The sequence below is a fragment of the Leopardus geoffroyi genome, chromosome A1, assembly GCF_018350155.1.
Source record: "Leopardus geoffroyi isolate Oge1 chromosome A1, O.geoffroyi_Oge1_pat1.0, whole genome shotgun sequence".
Taxonomy (NCBI): Eukaryota; Metazoa; Chordata; class Mammalia; order Carnivora; family Felidae; genus Leopardus; species Leopardus geoffroyi.
In genome coordinates this window covers 91,006,178-91,027,061 of record NC_059326.1, presented here as the reverse complement: position 1 = coordinate 91,027,061, position 20,884 = coordinate 91,006,178, and the positions used below count along the sequence as shown (strand labels likewise).

General features: G+C 42.8%; 1 protein-coding gene and 1 pseudogene across 13 annotated transcripts; both read left to right on the top strand.

The window, feature by feature from the left end:
* Window positions 1–4,016: 4,016 nt before the first annotated feature.
* Window positions 4,017–5,047, top strand: LOC123578362 (annotated as a pseudogene).
* Window positions 5,048–5,753: 706 nt separating this feature from the next.
* Window positions 5,754–20,099, top strand: ZNF879 (zinc finger protein 879). 13 transcript variants are annotated; one of them, XM_045485221.1, is made up of 6 exons: window positions 5,754–6,017; window positions 7,228–7,295; window positions 10,985–11,059; window positions 11,208–11,334; window positions 11,755–11,850; window positions 17,919–20,099. In XM_045485221.1, the coding sequence occupies exons 2-6, from the start codon at window positions 7,263–7,265 to the stop codon at window positions 19,364–19,366; spliced, it is 1,779 nt and encodes a 592-aa protein (XP_045341177.1). In that variant the 5' UTR covers window positions 5,754–6,017; window positions 7,228–7,262; the 3' UTR covers window positions 19,367–20,099. The 13 variants fall into 13 exon arrangements, with proteins under 13 accessions (XP_045341177.1, XP_045341162.1, XP_045341170.1 ...); XM_045485206.1 differs by having other exon boundaries at window positions 5,754–6,076; XM_045485214.1 differs by having other exon boundaries at window positions 5,754–6,089.
* Window positions 20,100–20,884: the final 785 nt, after the last annotated feature.

Genomic DNA, 20,884 nt, shown 5'->3' with positions numbered 1-20,884 from the left:
ATTTCACATTGTCCTTTACCTTTCCAAATCCAGGGCACTGGTTATTGATCTTTGTGAATGGCTCTGGATCTTGCGAAGATAATATCTTTTGCACCCTCTTTGAGGATGCCTCCTGGGTCCATGGGGTTGTTGAAGGCTGCCAGCAATACTTACTGCTTGTCCAAGCTGAAACCTGACAAGGTATTTAAAAGGACTTAATAACTCTATGATCAGAAATTTGGCCACATTGGAAGCTGACACTCAAAGCCCGATAGAAATCTTTTTAGGACTTTCCCCCTAAGTAAATAGAAAATAATGCAATTGAGTGGGTGAGTCAACTTATGACGTCATTTAGGCTACAAGGCAATTCTTGGGGGGAGTTGAGAGCAACTGTTTTTTCTTTTAGTTTTTTAAAAAGGTTTATTTATTATTTTGAGGGAGAGAGAGAATAGGGGAGGCGCAGGGAGAGAGAGGAAGAGAGAGAATCCCAAGCAGGCTCTGCACTGTCAGCACAGAGTCCAACATGGGGCTTGAATTCACTAACCAAGAGCTGTCAGACACTTAACCGACTGAACCACCCAGGGGCCCCAAAAGCAACTGTTTTTACCTCACAGATCCTTGCAAAGCTGGAGATGCGGCTCCAGAGGCAGTTCAAAGCTCACCTATCCTTTTGTACCCATCCCCAAACCTCCCCTATTTATCTTAATAGCCTTGTAACTTGCATTCTTTCCCTGTGCCCTTAAGAGGTAAAGATCAAAGCACAAACTTTGGGAAGGTAATTCTTATCAGAAGAAAAATAAATGGGGGAAATTCATTTGAAAGAGCTTTAGCCATCTGAGCAGGTGGCTTTGACTTATTCCATCTGCCAGAAAAACAACTGAGATCCAACTTCTTTTATAACCAGTAAAACAGAAGCTCGAAAATCTCTGTTTACGTCTGTCTGCATGTTTATATGTGTCTCTATATGTGTGTTGTAGATGTGCGGTATTTTCTACCTCTAGATGATATTTTAAAGTTAATTTGTATTAGACTTGTCTTTTAATGATTTAAATACATAACCACTGACATGAACTTACTAGTCATAAAAAACTCTCAAAAATATAATAGAAACTAATGCACAGGAATTTCAGGTTCACGTGATTTGGGAAAAATATTTGGTGTTAAAGCTAGTTTCAGTTTGTTGGTTTATTCAAAACAGGTATGTCTTTTGGTTATCAACATTAAATACAAAACTTTTATTGCACCTGAGCGTACTAACCAAATAACTTATTTCTTGTAAGATCTTTCAGCAAGAAAAAATAGTTGTGGGGGTAATGGCTGACTTTGTCTAATGTTTTTTTTTTTAATTTTTTTGATGTTCATTTTTGAGAAAGAGAGAGAGACAGAGTGCAAGTGGGGGAGGGGCAGAGAGAGAGAGAGAAAGAGAGAGGGAGACACAGAATCCGAAGCAGGCTCCAGGCTCTGAGCAAGCTGTCAGCACAGAGCCCGACATGGGGCTTGAATTCAAGAACTGTGAGATCATGACCTGAGCCAAAGTTGGAAACTCAACAGACTGAGGTGCCCCTGCAAATTTTTATTGTGAATGAATGTTGAATTCCATGACACTTTTGCATCTATGCAAAAGATCCCCTTGGATCTTTTAAGATGGGCGATTACATTAATTGGTTTTTTCCCAGGTGTTCTTTTTCTGAAATTCAGGTTTTTTGAAGCACAAGTTACCTATAGTAAAATACACCCCTTGTAGATATACAGTTTGTTGATTTTTGGCAAGTACATAATCACGTCACTATTAGAAAAATAGGGGTGCCTGGGTGGCTCAGTCAGTTAAGCCTCCAACTCTGTCTCAGCTCAGGTGATGATCTCGTGGTTCATGAGTTTGAGTGCTGCATCAGCTCTGCGTTGATAGCGTGGAGACTGCTTGGAATTCTCTCACTCTCTTTCTCTCTCTGCTCCTACCCCACTCATGCTCTCTCTCTCAAAATAAACTTAAAAAAAAAAAGCTATAGAACATTCACATCACCATAAAAAGTTTTCTTGTGCTTCTTTACAGTCATTCCTTTCCACCTACTACTCCCTACATGAGGGAGCAACTGATTTGACTTCTGTCCCTTACAGTTTTGCCTTTTCTTGTATACTATATTTAAAGGAACACACAAGGGGCACCTGGGTGGCTCAGCCAGTAAGTAGAGCATGCTACTGACTCTCGATCTTGGAATTGTAAGTTTAAGCCCCATGTTGGATGTAGAGATTAAAAATAAAATCATTTAGGGGCGCCTGGGTGGCGCAGTCGGTTAAGCGTCCGACTTCAGCCAGGTCACGATCTCGCGGTCCGTGAGTTCGAGCCCCGCATCAGGCTCTGGGCTGATGGCTCAGAGCCTGGAGCCTGTTTCTGATTCTGTGTCTCCCTCTCTCTCTGCCCCTCCCCCGTTCATGCTCTGTCTCTCTCTGTCCCAAAAATAAATAAACGTTGAAAAAAAAAAATTTAAAAAAAAAAATAAAATAAAATAAAATCATTTAAAAAAAAGATTTCCCTAGATAGAAGATTGTGTTGGTTGCAAATAAAGGTAGTTGTACTTCTTCCTTACCAATCTAGGTGTTTTTCTTTCTTTTTCTTGCCTTACAGCACAGACTAGCATCTTCACTAAAATAATGAATAGAAACAAACATCCCTGCATTTTTCCTGATCTTAGAGGAAAAAACATTTCCACTTTTACCACCAAGTAGGATATTAACTGCAAAACCTACCACTAAATAGCCTACTGCCAACAGATGAAAAAGCACCATTGTATTTTTAGTTTGACGAAGAGTTTTAAATCAGGAATGGATATTGGATTTTGCAAATGCCTTTTTTGTGCCTTGACCTGAAAACCGTCAAAGCAGTAAGCTTAGACAATTGTACCAATGTCCTTTGTCACCTCCTGTCTTGTGTCTAGAAAATATTATTTCATATGTTTTGCCTGTGTTTGTTATTGTTGCTGTTTTTTTTTTTTTTTTTTTTCAGGCAGAAGGGTAAGTCCAGTCTTTTTTGCTGTGTCTTAGCCAGAAGCAGAAGTGCAGATTTTTACAGCACTGGATGAATTTCAATCCACTGAAGTTTTTACCCTTTTTGATCTTCAGATTGTTCCACTTTGTCCAGCAGAATCCCTGCAAGATTGGCTCTTGTGTCCTTCTGATATGACCCAATAATCTCAGATAGCTTCCCTGCTTTCAGGCACCAAACTTCCCTTGGGTATTCCCTGCCTTGTCCTTGTAATCAGCTGTTTCTCTAAAGGAACCCTTTCCCATTAAATGCTAATTTAGAGACCATAATTTATTTTATTGCCATTGGATTGTTATTCTAGGCCTTGCAGTAGATAGAGATAGGAAAAAAAAATTGGGGGGAGGGGAGGGCAGGGAAGAACCACAATGTGACTCTGGTTATTTTCAATTCATATGTTAGACAACAGGTTTTTCCACTTAACTTTTTTGAAATAATGTTTTTTAATTCTTTTTTTTTAAATGTTTATTTATTTTGAGGGAGAGAGACAGAGTGTGAGCAGGGGAGGGGCAGAGAGAGAGGGAGGCACAAAATCCGAAGAAGCCTCCAGGCTCCGACTGTCAGCACAGAGCCCAATGTGGAGCTCGAACTTGCCAACTGCAAGATCATGACCTGAGCCAAAGTCAGACATTTAACTTACTGAGCCACCCAGGCGCCCTGGTGTTTTTTAAATTCTTAATTAGATTGTTGTGTGGCTGCAGGCTCCGGTCAGGATAGCGGAATGGGACCCACAGCCCTGCTCTCTGTCAGCCAGCTCAGGAAGTTTCTTCCTTCCCCACGCATCTAGCCTGTGTCCCAAGCCTTGGCACCAGCCTCTGCTCTGAGTGGAGATGTAGACCCAGGGTGCCAGGATGCTCTAGGTGGGGAGGAAAGCAGGGCTTGCACGAAGCCACTTTGTTCCCCAGGGTATGAGCCCCACTCACCAGCACTGCCTGAACCTTCGGGCCCAGTGAACTTTCGGTTTTTGGAGTCTGGGACCTGACACCTTGGGAGATAATGCTGGCTCAGTGTTGAGTGTCTTGGGGAGAGTGAAAACACCCACCAAAAGGAGGGCTTTTCTACCAGGACCCAAGGCACCAGTGGCCCAGACCACAGACCTCTGTTCAGAGAGACATTGGCCAAAGATAGAATCACCACTTTAGCTGTTGGCTGCTTAACTTCCAAACCGTCAAGTACATTTTTTGCTGTATCTCTTGGAGTAGTGTTATTGCCCACACACTTATCTACTGGTATTGACAAGGAGACTCAGAACTGAAATTCAGAAATCTACTTTACTGTATTTCATTTTCTATCATCATGTATTATGTGAGAACCTGTACTTTCATGATGTGGAAAGTGTGGTTGCCCGGGAGAGATACTTACCAGGTCTCTGCAAAGCTATATACAGGATTGTGAGTAAGGGCTGGATAAGGTATGCTGACGACTCTCCTGCAGAAGTCTGATACAGATTTTCCCCTTAATTGTAAATCTAAATTCCCTCTTGCAGGGAAGACATATTGTAGATCACTTTGCTTTTTCCAACAACACAAGTTATTTTTCATTTTGAAATTAAAACATTTTATAATATGATTGCATGGTGAAAGACAATGTAACAGACAAAATCTTACATTTTAAGACAACTATCCAACTTTATTTCTGTTAAACTGAATATACAATTATTGTTCCCCAGGTGATCAACTTTTGTGTACAATTTCATGTTAACAAGACAGTGAAAAGACAACTTTGTGAGGATCTGATTACAAAAATAAATCAAATAATTTACATTTAAAAAAGAATATTGACTTAAACGAATACACTTTAAGATTACTCTGTGGCTAGTTAGGAAGTCATATATCATGTTTCCATTTGTCTGGTAGTCTCTATTAAATATTTAACACATATATTTAAACATTTAAAAACATTTATGTCTGAAGTTAACTGGTATCTGTGTCATTCCCTTGAAAAAGACAAGAACCAGGGCACCTGAGTGGCTCAGTCGGTTAAGCATCCGACTTTGGCTGGGGTAATGATTTCACAGCTTGTGGGTTTGAGCCCCACATCCGGCTCTGTGCTGACAGCTCACAGCCTGGAGCCTGCTTCAGATTCTGTGTCTCTCTCTCCCTGCCCCTCCTCCGCTCACATTCTGTCTCTCTCTCTCAAAAATAAATACTTAAAAAAAACTGAAAAAAATTCTTTTTTAGGTTGTGAAATTTAGACATAACTTTTTTAAAATTCAAAAGTTTGTAAAATGGATTTTCACAGTTAAGAACAGACCCCAATAATTACACAGCGACAGCTAACAGACAAGATGGGGTCCCTCATTTTCAGGGAAAAAAACTAGACTTTCAATCAGGCCGAATGATGAAGAGAAATAAAACCAGTGGGCACAGCCTGAGGCGACAAGGCTGTACAAAATTCAGCAATATTCGCAGGAAAGACCCCTGCCACGCATCTTATCATGTTCTTCAACGGGCTGCCACATCCTGAAGCTGCTCAGAAAAGCGAGTTGTATCCTGCTTGTCACTCTGCTCCTGAAGTGGCAGTTTGGGACCTGGGTCTGACCAGCCTTGATAAGGGCAGAGAACTTGGAGAGTACTTTCAGTTTGTAGACCAAGACTGAGACTCCCGGGTTTGCAAACTGTATGGTAATAAAGCTACCCTCGCCTCTAACCAAATCTTTGCATTCCAGGAACCAAGAACAAGCAGCAGCGAGCGGCTAATTTTCCACATTTTTAAAATACAGACCCACGTTTTCCCAAAAGGGTGCCAGAGAACACAAGCGGTTAGCGATGCATAAAGATGTGGCTTCAGCCTTCGTAGGCTCCCAGAAAAACTATCTTCAACCTTACGACTATTGGTCCTTTCCGGACACCGTAGACCGGCAGGCTGCGATGATGTCTGGGAAATATAGTTCGAAAGGAAAGCACTGCGGTTAAGGCGAGGTACCCCTTTGCTCTCTCCTGCGCAGGCGCGATTGTTCCCGGCGGCCTGGCGGCGGCGGCGAAAAATGTCCCCAGGCTAGGTATTCTGCTTGTCTCCAGTGCGGTCGGCCGCTTGGAGTCCCCGTCGCGGCGGGCTCAGGTAGTGGCTGCCGGTGAGAGCTGGCCCGGGGTGTACAGCTCTTGAGGCGGGGCCAGGGCTGAGGGCCGGCCGTGGCGGGAGTCCCAGACGAGCCCCGGCTCCGGGCGTCTGAGCCGCGGCGGCCTCGGCAGGTGAACGCGGGCCGGAGAGGAGGCGTTGCCCGGGGAGGTCTCCACTCTCGTGTCTTCCCACCCCGGGAAATCGGAGCTGTCACTACCTGAGCTGCAGCCTCGGGCAAGGCTCCTGGAGAAGTGGCCCCAGAACCGAGATTGCGGGAAGCTGTGCTCTGTTTCAGGGTCCGTGAACCCTGGGGCTGGTTTTGCTGGTAGCGCTGGCCTCGGTCTCCCCCGCCCCCATCTCACCCCGAGTTTAAACTTTATTTTGTGTTTATCAGTTTTTGCCATCTATGCTTGTTTGGCACTTTTCCCAGAGGGAATCCTCTGGTGATTTGACTGTTCCCTTTTTCGTTGTTGTTTAGATTAATTTTGACCTTTTGCTGAGTTCCTTCCCTTTTCTCTAAATTTTAAATTCATTTGTAGCTAGTGATGCTCTTTCTTTCGAGCCTTGTGGTGTTTTGGAGCCGGGAGAGGAAGGTGTATGGGTAATGTTTTCATTTATATTTGAGGAGGTTTGATAACTCTTCATAAAGGAAGCACAATTCCCAAGGAAGAGAAGAGAGGACTAATTTTTGCTTGGTTCTTCCTGAAAAGGACTCCAATTTCCTTCAAATGTTATGTGAAGAATTATTATAATTATCATATTATTGTACTTTGTTGTGCATGATGTATAGTTGTATGTTACATTAGATACAATATATTTATTATGATTACGTTATTATAGTACAGCCCCAAAATATTTAAATGCAGATGTGGGGAATATTTATGTTATTTCTCATTAAATGAACATCTCAGGGAGCCCGGCATGACTGCCCTTTACTCTGTTCATGTGCTGGAAGTATGCTTGCTGCCTCTCCTGGTTTTGGTGGCCACGCTCACGGACCCTCTAACTCAGGAATGCTTGGGCTTACTTGTTCCCTCTGGCTTCTCTCTGTAGGGTGCTCGGTGTGTGGAGATTTCTAATTTAGTCAGGTGTAAGGAGGGTGGGAGTATAGACAGGATGGAGAGACCTCACTGTTTCTTTCTCCATTTCAGGTGCCTTCTCCAGGAGGGGCGGCAGGGAGGGAGAAATGGCCACAAGGTTGCTGCCAGCCCATGTTCAGGTGAGTGGAGACTTGCTTTTTTCTTGAACTGCCTTCCTGGTTCAGAGGTCATGATCACACTTACGCCATTGTTGAGGTTTACAAGGCAGTGAAGCCCAGGGAGGGACTAGAGGGCCTGGTAGGGTGACTTTGGAAAGAAGGTGCTTTTCTAGTGTCAACGCCAGTCTCATTGTGAGTTCCCCACTTAAGCATTAAGTACTTGTTGATTAGGAATTGAATGGTGCCCCCAGTCCCAAGCCAATGACCCACACAGAGCTTTGTGAGGGATCTAGGTATGTGGTTTCCCTATGAAGGGTGGAAATTTGGGGAAGTCAGATAATTTTTTCAATAACATTAGGAATTCAAAGAGAAAATGCATGGGCTTTACCCTCCAGGCACTGAGGACCAATCAACTACAGCAGTCCTCGGTCCAGGTGATTTTGTAGGAAGTTCCAACAAAGAAGACCTCTGAATCAGCAGGTTGTTCAGGGATATGTTCTAGTACAGTTGACTCTTGAACAATGCAGGGGTTTAAGTGTTGCCTTGACCCAGCCCGTCCTGGAGGGTCGCTGAAATTTCTTGGTCTTGTTTCAAGAAAGAATTCAAGGACAGATACACAGCACAGTTCATGAGTGACACAGCAGGAAAGTTTATTAAAGCAAAAAGTATATTCGCAAGATAAGAGCAGGAGAGCTCAAGAGGGAGCTTTGCATCCTGGGGTTTGGGTTTCTATCTTTTTTTTTTTTTGTCATTTATTCATTTTTAAGAGACAGAGCGTGAGTGGGGGAGGGGCAGAGAGTGATGGAGACACAGAATCTGAAGCAGGCTCCAGGCTCTGAGCTGTCAGCACAGAGCCTGACGCAGGGCTGGAACCCATGAGCGGTGAGATCATGACCTGAGCGAAGTCAGACACTTAACCTACTGAGCCACCCAGGCGCCCCTGGGTTTCTATCTTTATTTATAGTTGTTAACTAGGAATATTCTACTTAGGCCAGGAATGCAGGGTTTCAAGCTTTTTCTTCCTAATTTTCTTCCTAATTTGACCATCCACATCTTGGGCCTGTCTGATTTGATCTGGCTTCTTGTGGAGTGCTGCCAGGACAGGCCTCTGACTTTCCTGATAGCTGGCAATGACTTCCTTGTTGCTGGCCTCCAGGTATCTGTTAGAACCTAACTAGCAGACTACTCTAACATAAGGGTTCAGGCTCTGACCCTTCCTGTACCCCCATGGCCACTACCCACCCCCTCCGAAATCTACATATAACTTTTAATTTAAGTTTTTCTTTAAATTCTAGTTAGTTAACCTATAGTGTAATATTGGTAGTACTACCTATAGTGTAGTATAGAGTAGAATTTAGTGATTCATCACTTACATATAACACCCAGTGTTCATCACAAGTTCCCTCCTATCACCTATGGCCTATCACCCATATGACCCATCCTCTGCCCACCTCCTCCATCAACCCTCAGTTTGTTCTCTGTAGTTAAAAGTTTTCCTCCCTCTTTTTTCTCCCTTCCCCTATGTTCATCAGTTTTGTTTCTTAAATTCCACATGTGAGTGAAATCATGTTATTTGTCTTTCTCTGATTGACTTATTTCCCTTAGCATAATATACTCTAGTTCCATCCACATTGTTGCAAATGAGAAATCCACATACAACTTTTGACTCCTCCCCAAATCTTAACTACTAATAGCCTACTGTTGGCTGGAAGCCTTACCAATAATGGTTGATTAGCACATATTTTGTGTGGTGTATATATTATATGCTGTAGTCTTATAATAAAGTGAGTTACAGAACTACTAAAGTAGTTAACATTAATAAATGTTATTAACACATTTATAAGGAAGAGAAAATACATTTACAATGCTGTATTGAAAAAAATGTATATATATATACGTGGACCTGCACAGTTCAAACCCAGGTTGTTCAAGGGTCAACTATATTGGGCAATTTGGGGCTTACAAGCAGGACTAGGCTCATATAGATGAGGAAAAGGAAAGAAAAACAGTAAAAGGAAAAGAAAGCACAACTAGGCAGTGGTCTTGGGGAACAGATTCAGGGAAATGAGCCTTCCTTCCACAGTGTTTTCTTCCTTTCTTTGCCCTTTTGTGGCACTTAGGGAAATAGAATTATAAAAACATAATCACCTCCCAACCTCTTCACAAAGGCAGAAGAGAAAGAAAACACTTTTATTATTGAATAAGCATTTAGCCAGAATGTGATGTTCATCACAGACAATCCACCAAGGGGATTGCAAAGACAGAAGGCTCATTCATAGAGTTAAGTGGCTACAACCCAGTCTGGAAGTTCATCAGGTGACAAGTTAGACCCGCCTCCTCCCAGGAGACTGAGAGATCAGCACGTTCAAGGAGATAGGTACCAGGTCCTTGAGGAAGCAGTCCTGAGTTGTGAGACTGGCAAGTGACTTATTTTTTAAAGTTTATTTATTTGAGAAGGAGAGAGAGTGAGTGAGGGAGGGGCAGAGAGGGGGAGAGAGTCCCAAGCAGGCTCTGGACTGAGAGTGCCCAACACCAGGCTTGAACTCATGAACCATGAGATCATGAGCTGTTGAAAAGACATTTAGTAGTGCCTCAATCCATAGTCCAGCATTTTCAGAGTTACAAAAGTGGAAACAACATAAGTAACCACTAGTAGATTAGTTAAGTAAATCGATCCATCTATACAAATAAAAGATATTGAGTACGGGGCGCCTGGGTGGCTCAGTTGGCTGAGCGTCCGACTTCAGCTCGGGTCATGATCTCGTAGTTTGTGAGTTCGAGCCCCACATCGGGCTCTGTGCTGACAGCTCAGAGCCTGGAGCCTTCTTTGGATTCTGTGTCTCCCTCTCTCCATCCCTCACTAGTACTCTGTCTCTCTCTCTCAAAAATAAATAAAAACATTAAAAAATTTAAAAAAAGATATTGAGTGGGATACAGTTATATCTGTAATATTTTTATTTAAACCTAGAGCCATATTACTAAGTAGAAAGTTCTGAGAGGCATATATACATATATACAGAGAGAAGTTAGCAAAGCTTGTGTGTGGTAGTAGAAAGTTAGATGAACATTTCTTTTCCTTTTACTTATTGATGTTTTCTAATTCACTTTTAAAAGAAAAGATTTTTTTAAAGTTTATTTTGAGAAAGAGAGTGAGTCGGGGAGGGGCAGAGAGAGAGGGAGAGACAATCCCAGGTAGGCTCCACGCTGTCAGCCCAGAACCCATCATGGAGCTTGAACCCTTGAACCGTGAGATCATGACCTGAGCCAGAACCAAGAGTCGGAAGCTTAACCGACTGAGCCACCCAGGAACCCCCCCGCAAAAAGATTTTTTAATAGGAAAAGAAAGGGGTTTAAGAGAGGTGACTTGTGATACAGGTCAGCAAGAGAAAGGTAGAACAAAGGCTTCTGGGACAGAGAGGGAGCGTTCTACCCACAGCCTTCTCACCTGGCTCTTATTGTAAGGTCCTGTAGTCCCCCATCCTGGGTCCTCTCCTGGCAAAGCTGTGCCTGTGAATGTCCGTGCCAGGACACAGAGAAGGCCTGAGGTGATGACAGAATCCAGGCTCACCTGTTCCTCCCTGAGTGAGTTGCTGGAGCTTCCTTCTAAAGCCCGATTCTCAGGTCTGAGCTATAAGATGGGCTTTTCATGTATCTATGATTGTGCATTTCCACATCTCAAGTTCTGTGTTTCTATTGTTGTGATTTTGTAGAATGATTTCAAGTGCTTCTCTCGTTCGGCCACTGTGCCTCATCTTCCTGGGGGCACAGTGCTTCCTTCACAGAAGGTATGTGATAGACATGTGCTTCGTCACTGAGAGGTGGTTGAGAAGTATTCGGCTCAAGATGCTCAGAACCCTGCATGGTGATCTTGCTGCTCAGTCATCCCTTTGGGGTGATGGTCCCAGGTGAGCAGGAGTGGGTTTGCCATTACAGGAGTCTGTGACGTTCAGGGACGTTGCCGTGTTCTTCAGCCAGGACGAGTGGCTGCGCCTGGACTCTGCACAGAGAACCCTATACCGGGAGGTGATGCTGGAGAATTACGGCACCCTGGTCTCGCTGGGTAAGGACTTGCCCTTGTGATGTAGAATCTTCCAGGGGAGCGTCTTGGTGCCCTCTCCAAGGAGGACACTTGGAGGGTGTGACCAGGTTCAGCCCGCACTTGCTGTCCCCTCCCACTGCCAAGAAAGGTGTTGGTTTGGTAGGGTAGATCACGGGCATTCTTTTTATGCTTTTGCGGGTCTTGTGCCCCAGACTCTGTCCCCCTGGGTCTCACAGGAGGTTCCAGTGTAGAAGAGTGCACGGCCAGCGCCCTGCTATTCTTCCTGAGACCATCTCCCGGCTGTCCTCTGTGGCAGGAATTTAAGGCCCTCTCAGAACAGCTGTCCTTCTGCCCTGGAGCCCGTGCAGCTGAATGTGGGTGCCAGGATGGCTGCTTATATCTGCACCACAGACTCATTCTCTTCTCCTTGCTCACGAACAGGAATTCTCTTTTCCAAACCAAAGGTTATCTTCCAGTTACAGCAAGGGGAAGACCCCTGGATGGTGGAAAATGGAGTTTCTCAAGACCCATGTGTAGGTGAGTGACCGTGACTGGGAGATGGGCATAGCACTTTCTCACTGCCTGGGTGCTGCTGATCAGGGCGGAGCCCGTGCTCAGGAGACACTGACCAGGGCCCTCCTACGTCTGCCAGGCCAGGTGGGACATGCTGGGAAGGGCATGTCCTCTGTCTCTCTACCTTGTTGAGTCCTTGATTTGGAGGTTCGGAGGGAGAGCTGAAATCTCCCAAGGAGGGCCCCACTTGTCTCAGATGTCATTTGTAATTAAAAATTTTTTTTTAATTTTATTCATTTTTTTGAGAGAGAGACCAACAGAGTGCGAGCAGGGGAGGGGCTGAGCCACCCAGGCACCCCTGTCCTTTGTAATTTGAATGCAGAATATGTGACAACACAGTATATCCTGCGTAAAGGTTAGTGAGTCATGTCTTCCCCAGTTTTTCTTGCTTTTACTGGACTATTTTCCCTTTCTTTCTTTCTTTCTTTCTTTCTTTCTTTCTTTCTTTCTCTGTTTCTTTCTTTCTTTCTTTCTTTCTTTCTTTCTTTCTTTCTTTCTTTCTTTCTTTCTTTCTTTCTTTCTTTCTTATGTTTATTTACTTATTTTTGAGAGAGAGAAAGAACACAAGCAGGGAAGGGGCAGAGAGAGAGGGAGACACAATCCTCCAAAGCAGGCTCCAAGCTGTCAGCACAGAGCTGGACACGGGGCTTGAACCCACAAACTGTGAGATCATGACCTGAACTGAAGTAGAACTCTTTTTTTTTTTTTTTTTTTTTTTTTTTTTAATTTTTTTTTTTTCAACGTTTATTTATTTTTGGGACAGAGAGAGACAGAGCATGAACAGGGGAGGGGCAGAGAGAGAGGGAGACACAGAATCGGAAACAGGCTCCAGGCTCTGAGCCATCAGCCCAGAGCCCGACGCGGGGCTCGAACTCACGGACCGCGAGATCGTGACCTGGCTGAAGTCGGACGCTTAACCGACTGCGCCACCCAGGCGCCCCTGAAGTAGAACTCTTAACTGACTGAACCACCCAGGCACCCCTGGACTGATGATTTTCTTTTCTTTTTTTTTTTTTTTTGAGAGAGAGAACGTGCGTGCGTGAGCGGGGAGGGGCAGAGAGAGAGGGGGGATAGAGAATCTGAAGCAGGCTCCAGGCTCTGAGCTGTCAGCACAGAGCCTGATGCGGGGCTTGAACTCACAAACTGTGAGATCATGATGTGAGCCGAAGTTGGACGTTCAACCGACTGAGCCACCCAGGCGCCCCTGGACTGATTATTTTCTTATATTATCTTCTCTTTGTGTTTGAACAAACCTTCTATTGCTACAATATATCCCTCATTGTTCTATCTTGCATTTTTGTTTGATGTTATTGGTCTGCAACTTACTATATATGGTTCAGCTAAAAAGGAAAAGCAGATGTATGTGTATTTATATACTACATGAGAGAGAGAAAGCAGGGTAGCAAAATGGCAATAAATCAAATATAGGCAGAAGGTTTGCAGATACTCACTATGGCATTCTCCTAAATCTTTTGTGGGAAAATATTCAAAATACGATGTTTCAGCCCTGGTTGCTAGGATATACCTCTCAGTCTCTAAAACTCCTGTGGGTTGCTGGGTCAGTAAACTCTTACTTGCTTTTCTGCTTTGTCTTTGTTTTTGTTATTGTTGTTGTTATGAGATGGTGTTTTGTTTTGTTTTGTTTTGTCTGGTCTTTGTTTGCTTTTGTTCTGTTTTGTCTTTGATTCTAGCACCAGAGAGTGGGTCTCTCCTGTGCTCTGCTATTTATCCAGGATTTATTTCTCTCAGTGGCAGGACGCAGGTCCTGTGTCAGCTCAGTCTCATGTTTCCATTCATGAGCCTGGTCTTCAGATTTTCCCCTTCGGTTTGACTAGCCTATTTTCTTGAATAATGTTTTTAGAAAGGTTCGTGCGTGCTATATTTGTGTATATCTAAAATAAATCCTCTTATCTCTCCTGTGAGAATTATAGATCTGGAATTCTGGCATCAATTTTTTTTCTTCACACTTTGCTCTAGTGTAGAGCATTGAGTGTTATTGATAAAAATCCTCCATTAGTTTGATTCTTTTCCCCCAATATTCTGTGTAAAAAACCGTTTTTTTCCCTCTTTTGGGGTCTTCTGTCTAGAATATTATGGGATAGTCTCCTTATTTTTGGAATTTATAAGACTGATTAGGTTGTATGAAGGAGTTTTGTTTTAATATTGTTATTTGGCTTCACAGGGCCCTTAGCTTTGAAGAGCCAAGGCTACCCCGCTCCCCACCCCCCTACTTCAGGGATTTTTTTTTTCTACTACACACTAACATGTATTCTGCCACCTTTCACCAACAATTCAAGGAAGCTAACTGTAAGAATAATGATAAAATAGAAGTTCAGTCAGAACCTTAGAAAATGTTTGTGGTCAGGACAAGAATGGTAGCCATGGAATGGTAGCCATGGGTGAGTTTCAAATTTGTCTCTGAGCTTTCTGGTTGGTAAAGAAATCATTAGTATCAAATTGACTGTGTTTGTCTTTTGCAAGCTTTAAAAAATTAGCTACTTTTAATTCATACAAGGTATACATGGTAATGTAAAAAAGAGGAGGAAAAAAAAAAAGGTGTTTGCCCTGAAATTTTGCCAGCCAACCATGATAAACTTTTGTTGGTGTTTTACTGTTTATCCTTTCAGGTTGTGAATATTTGTTTGAGTGTATTTGTGCATGAGGGAGAGAGAGACACAGAGAAAAAGAAAGAAGCAGATTATACATATTCTCGGGGCACCTGGGTGGCTCAGTCAGTTAAGCATATGACTTTGGCTCGGGTCATGATCTCACGGTTCGTGGGTTTGAGTCCTGCGTCTGGCTCTGTGCTGACAGCTCAGAGCCTGGAGCCTGCTTCGGATTCTGTGTCTCCCTCTCTCTCTCTGCCCCTCCCTGCCTTGCACTCTGTCTCTCTCTGTCTCTCTCTCAAAAATAAACATTAAAAAAAAAATAAAAAAAAAAGATTACATGTATTCTCAAACTGTTTTAAATTGGGAATGTCCTTCACTTATTCAGCCCTCATTAATTAGGGGCCCACCTGTTTGAAAGAACTCTGTTGTATTGGTAAGCCATATTTTATTAAATAATCTTTTGGAAATTTTAGTTTCTAGGTTTTTTTCTGTTATGAAGATTGCTTTTATGGTTATAAAATACCAAGGTTTAATATGAGAAACAGAGAAATTGTCTAGAGGGTAAATAATTACAGCACAAAGGCATGAGTATTACTGTTAAAAGGGCAAGGAATGTGAATTGAAAATTCACCCAGGATTCTTTGAAAAACTGTTCAATTTTATTATAATCAATGAAATACAAACTAAAGCAACGAGATACCATTTTCCCCCTTATTATATTACCCCAGATTAAGAAATACATATCCAGTGTTTTCCTACTGCTCTGAGTGATACTGGAGTTTTTAATGGGATTTAAATTTAAAATTAAAAAAAAAAAAATTAAAAAATTAAGTTAAAAAAATTTGAAAACATGATGCCATCAACTTTCATTTGTTGACATGGAGAGAAGCCCACAAATTTTTTTTATTTAATTTTTTTAATGTTTATTTATTTTTGAGAGAGAGAGCATGAGTGGGGGAGGGGTAGAGAGAGAGGGAGACACAGAATCTGAAGCAGGCTCCAGGCTCTGAGCTGTCAGCACAAAGCCAATGCAGGGCTCGAACCCACGAACTGTGAGATCATGACCTGGGCCAAAGTCAGCTGCTTGACTGACTGAGCCACCCAGGTGTCCCCACAAAATTTTTTTTAAGTGAAGAGGGGGTAGGAGGCAATGTAGTTTCAACCATTTTTTATTTTTTAAGTAAAAGTGTTTTCTCATATCCCCCCAAATTCTGGTGAGCAAAATTCTGTATCTAGCAGTGATTATATTTGTATGTTGTGTTTATGGGTGAACTCTATATTTGTATTTATAGTTTTCTGTGTTTTCTTCAATTTTCTTACAGTGATTATGTATCTTCTTTTTAGTTAAGAAAATAAAAGCTCTTTCATAAAATACAATTCATTCTTTTTGAAGCAATGATTCCACTGTATCCTAAGTGATCAAAAAGTGGACTGAAAATTATTCTCAAGCATGTACTCCTCTTCCAGTATGCCTCATATCGTTATACGGCACCAGTCTCCATTGAGCTGCCCAGGCCAGGAGCTAGACGTCATCCTTGAGTCCTCTCTTTCACTTACTCTGTACATCCTATTTATAGGTTGAAGACACTTGTCATCTCTGCCTTCAGAACATCACGAATGTGCCCACCTCCCCCCACTGTGCCAGTGCACATCCATCCAGTCTCCTAAGTGAACTGCTCTGCATCTGCCCTTGTTTCTCCTGACCCCCAATTACAATCCATTTGTCACACAACCATCGAGGTCCTTTTTATTTAAAAAAAGAAAAAAAATTTTTTAATGTTTATTTATTTTTGAGAGAGACAGAGTATGAACAGGATGGTGGCAGAGAGAGAGGGAGGCACAGAATCCAAAGCAGGCTCCAGGCTCTGAGCTGTCAGCACAGAGCCTGACTCGGAGCTCGAACCCAGGAACCTTGAGATCTGACCTGAGCCAAAGTCAGATGCTTAACCGACTGAGCCACTCAGGCACCCTGTATTCCTTTTTAAACAAAACTGCCACATCCCCCAACCCCCAGCGATCCTCAGAAGAAATTTCACACGTGTTTGTATATCTTACAAGACCCACGTGGCATGGCTCCTGCCTACCTCTTTCCTCACCTCGTTACACTGTCTTCTTGTTCCCTTTTGCTTAGGCCACACTGGACTTCTCTAGGCTCCTCCAACACTCAGAGCTTACTCTTGCCTTAGGGCTTTGGGCTAGCTGTTCTTCCTGACTAGAATCATCTTTATACCCACATTTTTACATGGCCAGCTCTTATTATTTAGATCTCTTTTTTCAATGTTTATTTATTTTGAGAGAGAGTGTGAGCAGGGGAGGGACAGAGAGGGAAAGAGAGAATCCCAAGCAGGCTCCATGCTGTCAGCACAGAGCCTGACACGAGGCTCGATCTCACGAACCGTGAGATCATGACCTGAGCCGAAATCAAGTCAGATACTTAACTGACTGAGCCACCCAGGCGCCCCTAGATATCATCTTTAATTTTACTTCTTGTCATACAGCTTGTTTGCTCTTACTTCACATCACCTTGTTTTTGTTTGTTTTCTTAGTTCTCATCATCCCTAGTTTATTTGATCAGTTGGTCATTGTCAATATCCTGCTGCTAGAATGTACACCTTGTGAAAACTTAATTCTTGCCTGATATGTACCCCGTAATCCCGATCTTGATCTTTGCATGGTGGGCACTAAGTAAATACTCCTTGGGTGAGTACATGTCCATCATAACACCATAAATAGCCCTCAGATGAGTTCCAAAACAGCACTGATGGAGGCCCTGTGTTTCAGAGAGCTTTTTATGGCCAATGGCTCTTCTAGTTTTTACTTCTAGCCCCTCTGCAGTTTTCTTGTGGACTTACCTCAAGGGTGGTGGTGGCTGCTGTGGGAGAGGAAGCTGAGGAATAAATAACACAACCTGCTGCACTCACAAGTGCCCTGTGCCCTGCCAACCTGAGCTTTGTTACTAAAGCAGCCTGGCTCCTTTCGTTGGAGGGGCTTCTCTGAGTTCTTCAGCTCACCTACATGCAGGTGTCCTCACACCCTCTGCACTCAGGCATGTCTCCCACCCTGCTTCTTTCTCTTGCCTTTATTTCTCTCTACCCTTTCCTAAGAATCCAAGGGCATACTTGTTAGCAATCCTTGTATATGTATTTAAAATTTTTTTAATGTTTATTTTTGAGAGACAGAGGGTGGGTGGGGAAGGAGCAGAGAGAGAGAAGGAGACACAGATCCAAAACGGGCTCCAGGCTCCGAGCTGTCAACACAGAGCCCGACGCGGGGCTTGAACCCATGAGCCATGAGATCATGACCTGAGCTGAAGTTGGATGCTCAACCGACCAAGCCACCCCGGTGCCCCTATCCTTGTGTATTTTGATAGCACCTTTCTTTATCCTCCGTGCAAGGGAGACTTACCCATTTTGTTTATTTTAGGATGGGAGAGCTTGTTTGAAACTGCAGTTTCTGAAGAAGACAATCAGGAAGTAATGAATAAACTCCTAGGTGACGGTCCTTTTGACTTCAAGTTGGGGAAAACCTACGTAAACGAGGACAAGCTAGAGAAGCAGCCAGGCAAAAAGAACAAACCTTTCAGGAAAGTTTTAGTTACCATCAAGAATACGTACCTGAGGGAGAAGAGCTTTATGGGTATTGAGCTAGGGAAAAATCTCAGTCTAAAGTCATCCCTTATTAGAAAACCCAGACTCGTTTCCAGGGGAAGGAAACCCCATTCACAGCAGTATTCCATTCTGTTTAAACAACTGGGAGTCAACACGATTCGCAAATGTTACAAATGTAACATCTGTGGGAAAATCTTCCTCCACAGTTCTTCCCTGAGTAAACACCAGAGAATCCACACTGGAGAGAAGCTCTATAAATGCAAGGAATGTCGTAAAGCTTTCAGCCAAAGCTCGTCTCTCACTCAGCACCTTAGAGTTCACACAGGAGAGAAACCTTACATATGCAGCGAATGTGGGAAAGCCTTCAGTTTCACCACCTCTCTCATTGGACATCAGAGAATGCACACTGGAGAGAGACCCTATAAATGCAATGAGTGTGGCAAGACATTTAAAGGAAGTTCATCCCTGAATAATCACCAACGGATTCATACTGGAGAAAAGCCCTATAAATGTAATGAATGTGGGAGAGCCTTTAGCCAGTGCTCCTCTCTGATTCAGCATCACAGGATTCACACTGGAGAGAAACCTTATGAATGTAGTCAGTGTGGGAAAGCCTTTACCTCAATATCGCGGCTAAGCAGACACCATAGAATTCATACTGGAGAGAAACCCTTTAATTGTAACGAGTGTGGGAAAGTATTCAGTTACCACTCAGCTCTTATTATACATCAGAGAATTCACACTGGTGAGAAACCTTATGCATGTAAAGAATGTGGGAAAGCGTTCAGCCAAAGCTCTGCTCTGATACAGCATCAAAGAATTCATACAGGAGAAAAACCCTACAAATGCAACGAATGTGGGAAGGCTTTCTCCTGGATTTCACGGCTTAATATACACAACAGAATCCATACCGGAGAGAAACCGTACAATTGTAAAGAATGTGGAAAAGCCTTCAGTTCCCACTCAGCAGTTAACACTCATCGAAAAATTCATACTGGAGAGAAACCTTATAAATGTAATGACTGTGAAAAAGCCTTCAACCAAAGCTCAGCTCTCATTCAGCACCAGAGAATTCATACTGGAGAGAAACCATTTAACTGTAAAGTATGTGGGAAAGCCTTCAGACAGAGTTCCTCCCTCATGACACACATGAGGATTCATACAGGAGAGAAGCCTTATAAATGTAAAGAATGTGGTAAGGCTTTTAGTCAGAGCTCATCCCTTACCAATCACCAGAGGACTCACACTGGAGAGAAACTATAAATAAAACGCATGTGGAAAATCTTCCAACTGAAGTTCATTTCATACTAAATTTCAAAAACTTCATCCTGGGCAGAAAGTGATGAAGGGTAGTTGATTGTGAGTTAAACTTCAGAATTTAGACCTCCTCAAACGAGACTTCATGATGCAGGTAACCTTAGGTATATTAGGAAAGCTTCTATAAAATGTTATCCCCACCCCATAGCTTTTCAAGTAGAGAGTTTGTAAGGTTCTTTTCGCTTCTTCCTGGGGATATTGTGACGAGAGCCCCCCAGCTTTCGCAAGCGTCACAGGGAAGCATGTTGATTTATGTTGAAGTGCAGCCATAAAATCCAGACTTTAGATTAATGGAGGAATCTATTTTTTTGAAACTACATTTAAGTGTTATGGAAGCCAGTTATGCTCAGAAGAATGTTTTGGAGAAGAAATGTAAGCAGGTGACCTGTACTACCTCATTGTCGCTAAAATGTGTTTTTTAATAGTTTCAAAGAAAATTCTGTACTTGGTCGTCGTGGAAACTTTTGTGTTGTTTCTTTTCTGCTTTCCAGGCTATTTACCTGAAAAGAAAATCACTCTGTAAACTCTGCGGGCACACAGTCCTGTGAGTTTTCTCCCTGTTTGTTCCAAACTCTGAAGCAGATCTAAAATCATTTTATTTTAAATCACAAAATGCATGGTATTTCACTTGGTTTTATCCGAAAGTGATTACCTGAATTAAAGGTTATTCAGACAACTACTGCTTTTGCAAGTTAATCTACTGATAAATGTTAACAGTTATCTGAAAATGTAGCCCTAGGAACATGACTCTGGGCTCCCAGGCTGTGCCTGCTTCATAGAGCTCTTGGTTACCATCCACCAGGAAGGCCCTGTCACAGTGTGGGTCACTGTCCATCCCACCAGGAGGTAAAATGAACCAGGTAATTTTGACTCCCTCCCACACTTCGAGGGCCACTAGACAAAATTTCAGGCTCTAAGTTCAGTAAATGGACCGTTAATGCCCTTCAACAAGTTAGCATGTTTCAGCATTTCTAAAATGTGAGTAATAATTCCAACAACATAAAAAGTAATCTCCCAAGTGGAGCTAAAATTGTTGAACTTTACCGAAGCAACATTGTCTAGTTTTGCCCGGTGTTATCAGGAGTTGGCAAGCACTTAAGGACTGAAACACCTATTTTGTTTAAAAGAAAGAAAGAAAGAAAAAAAGAGGCAAGTAAGGACAAGTTTCTTTCTCTTTGTCAAAGAGTTAAAAAAAAAAAGTAACACCTCAGGAAAGGCTATTGGGGCTGGAGACTGAGCTAAAGCAAACCTTGAATTCAACTTGTGCTTCCTGGGACCGACTAATCAGTCTTATTTTTTCAGACTTAGGAGGAGCAGACTTCTGGGTCATTTAATCCTTCACTGCAGTGCCCCTTTGCCTACAACTATTCTTTTACATTCTCTAATTTCTGGGAAAATTTCTAGGAAAATATAACTTCCCTGTCTTAGTCTCTTTAGGTTGCTGTAACAAAATACCACAGGCCA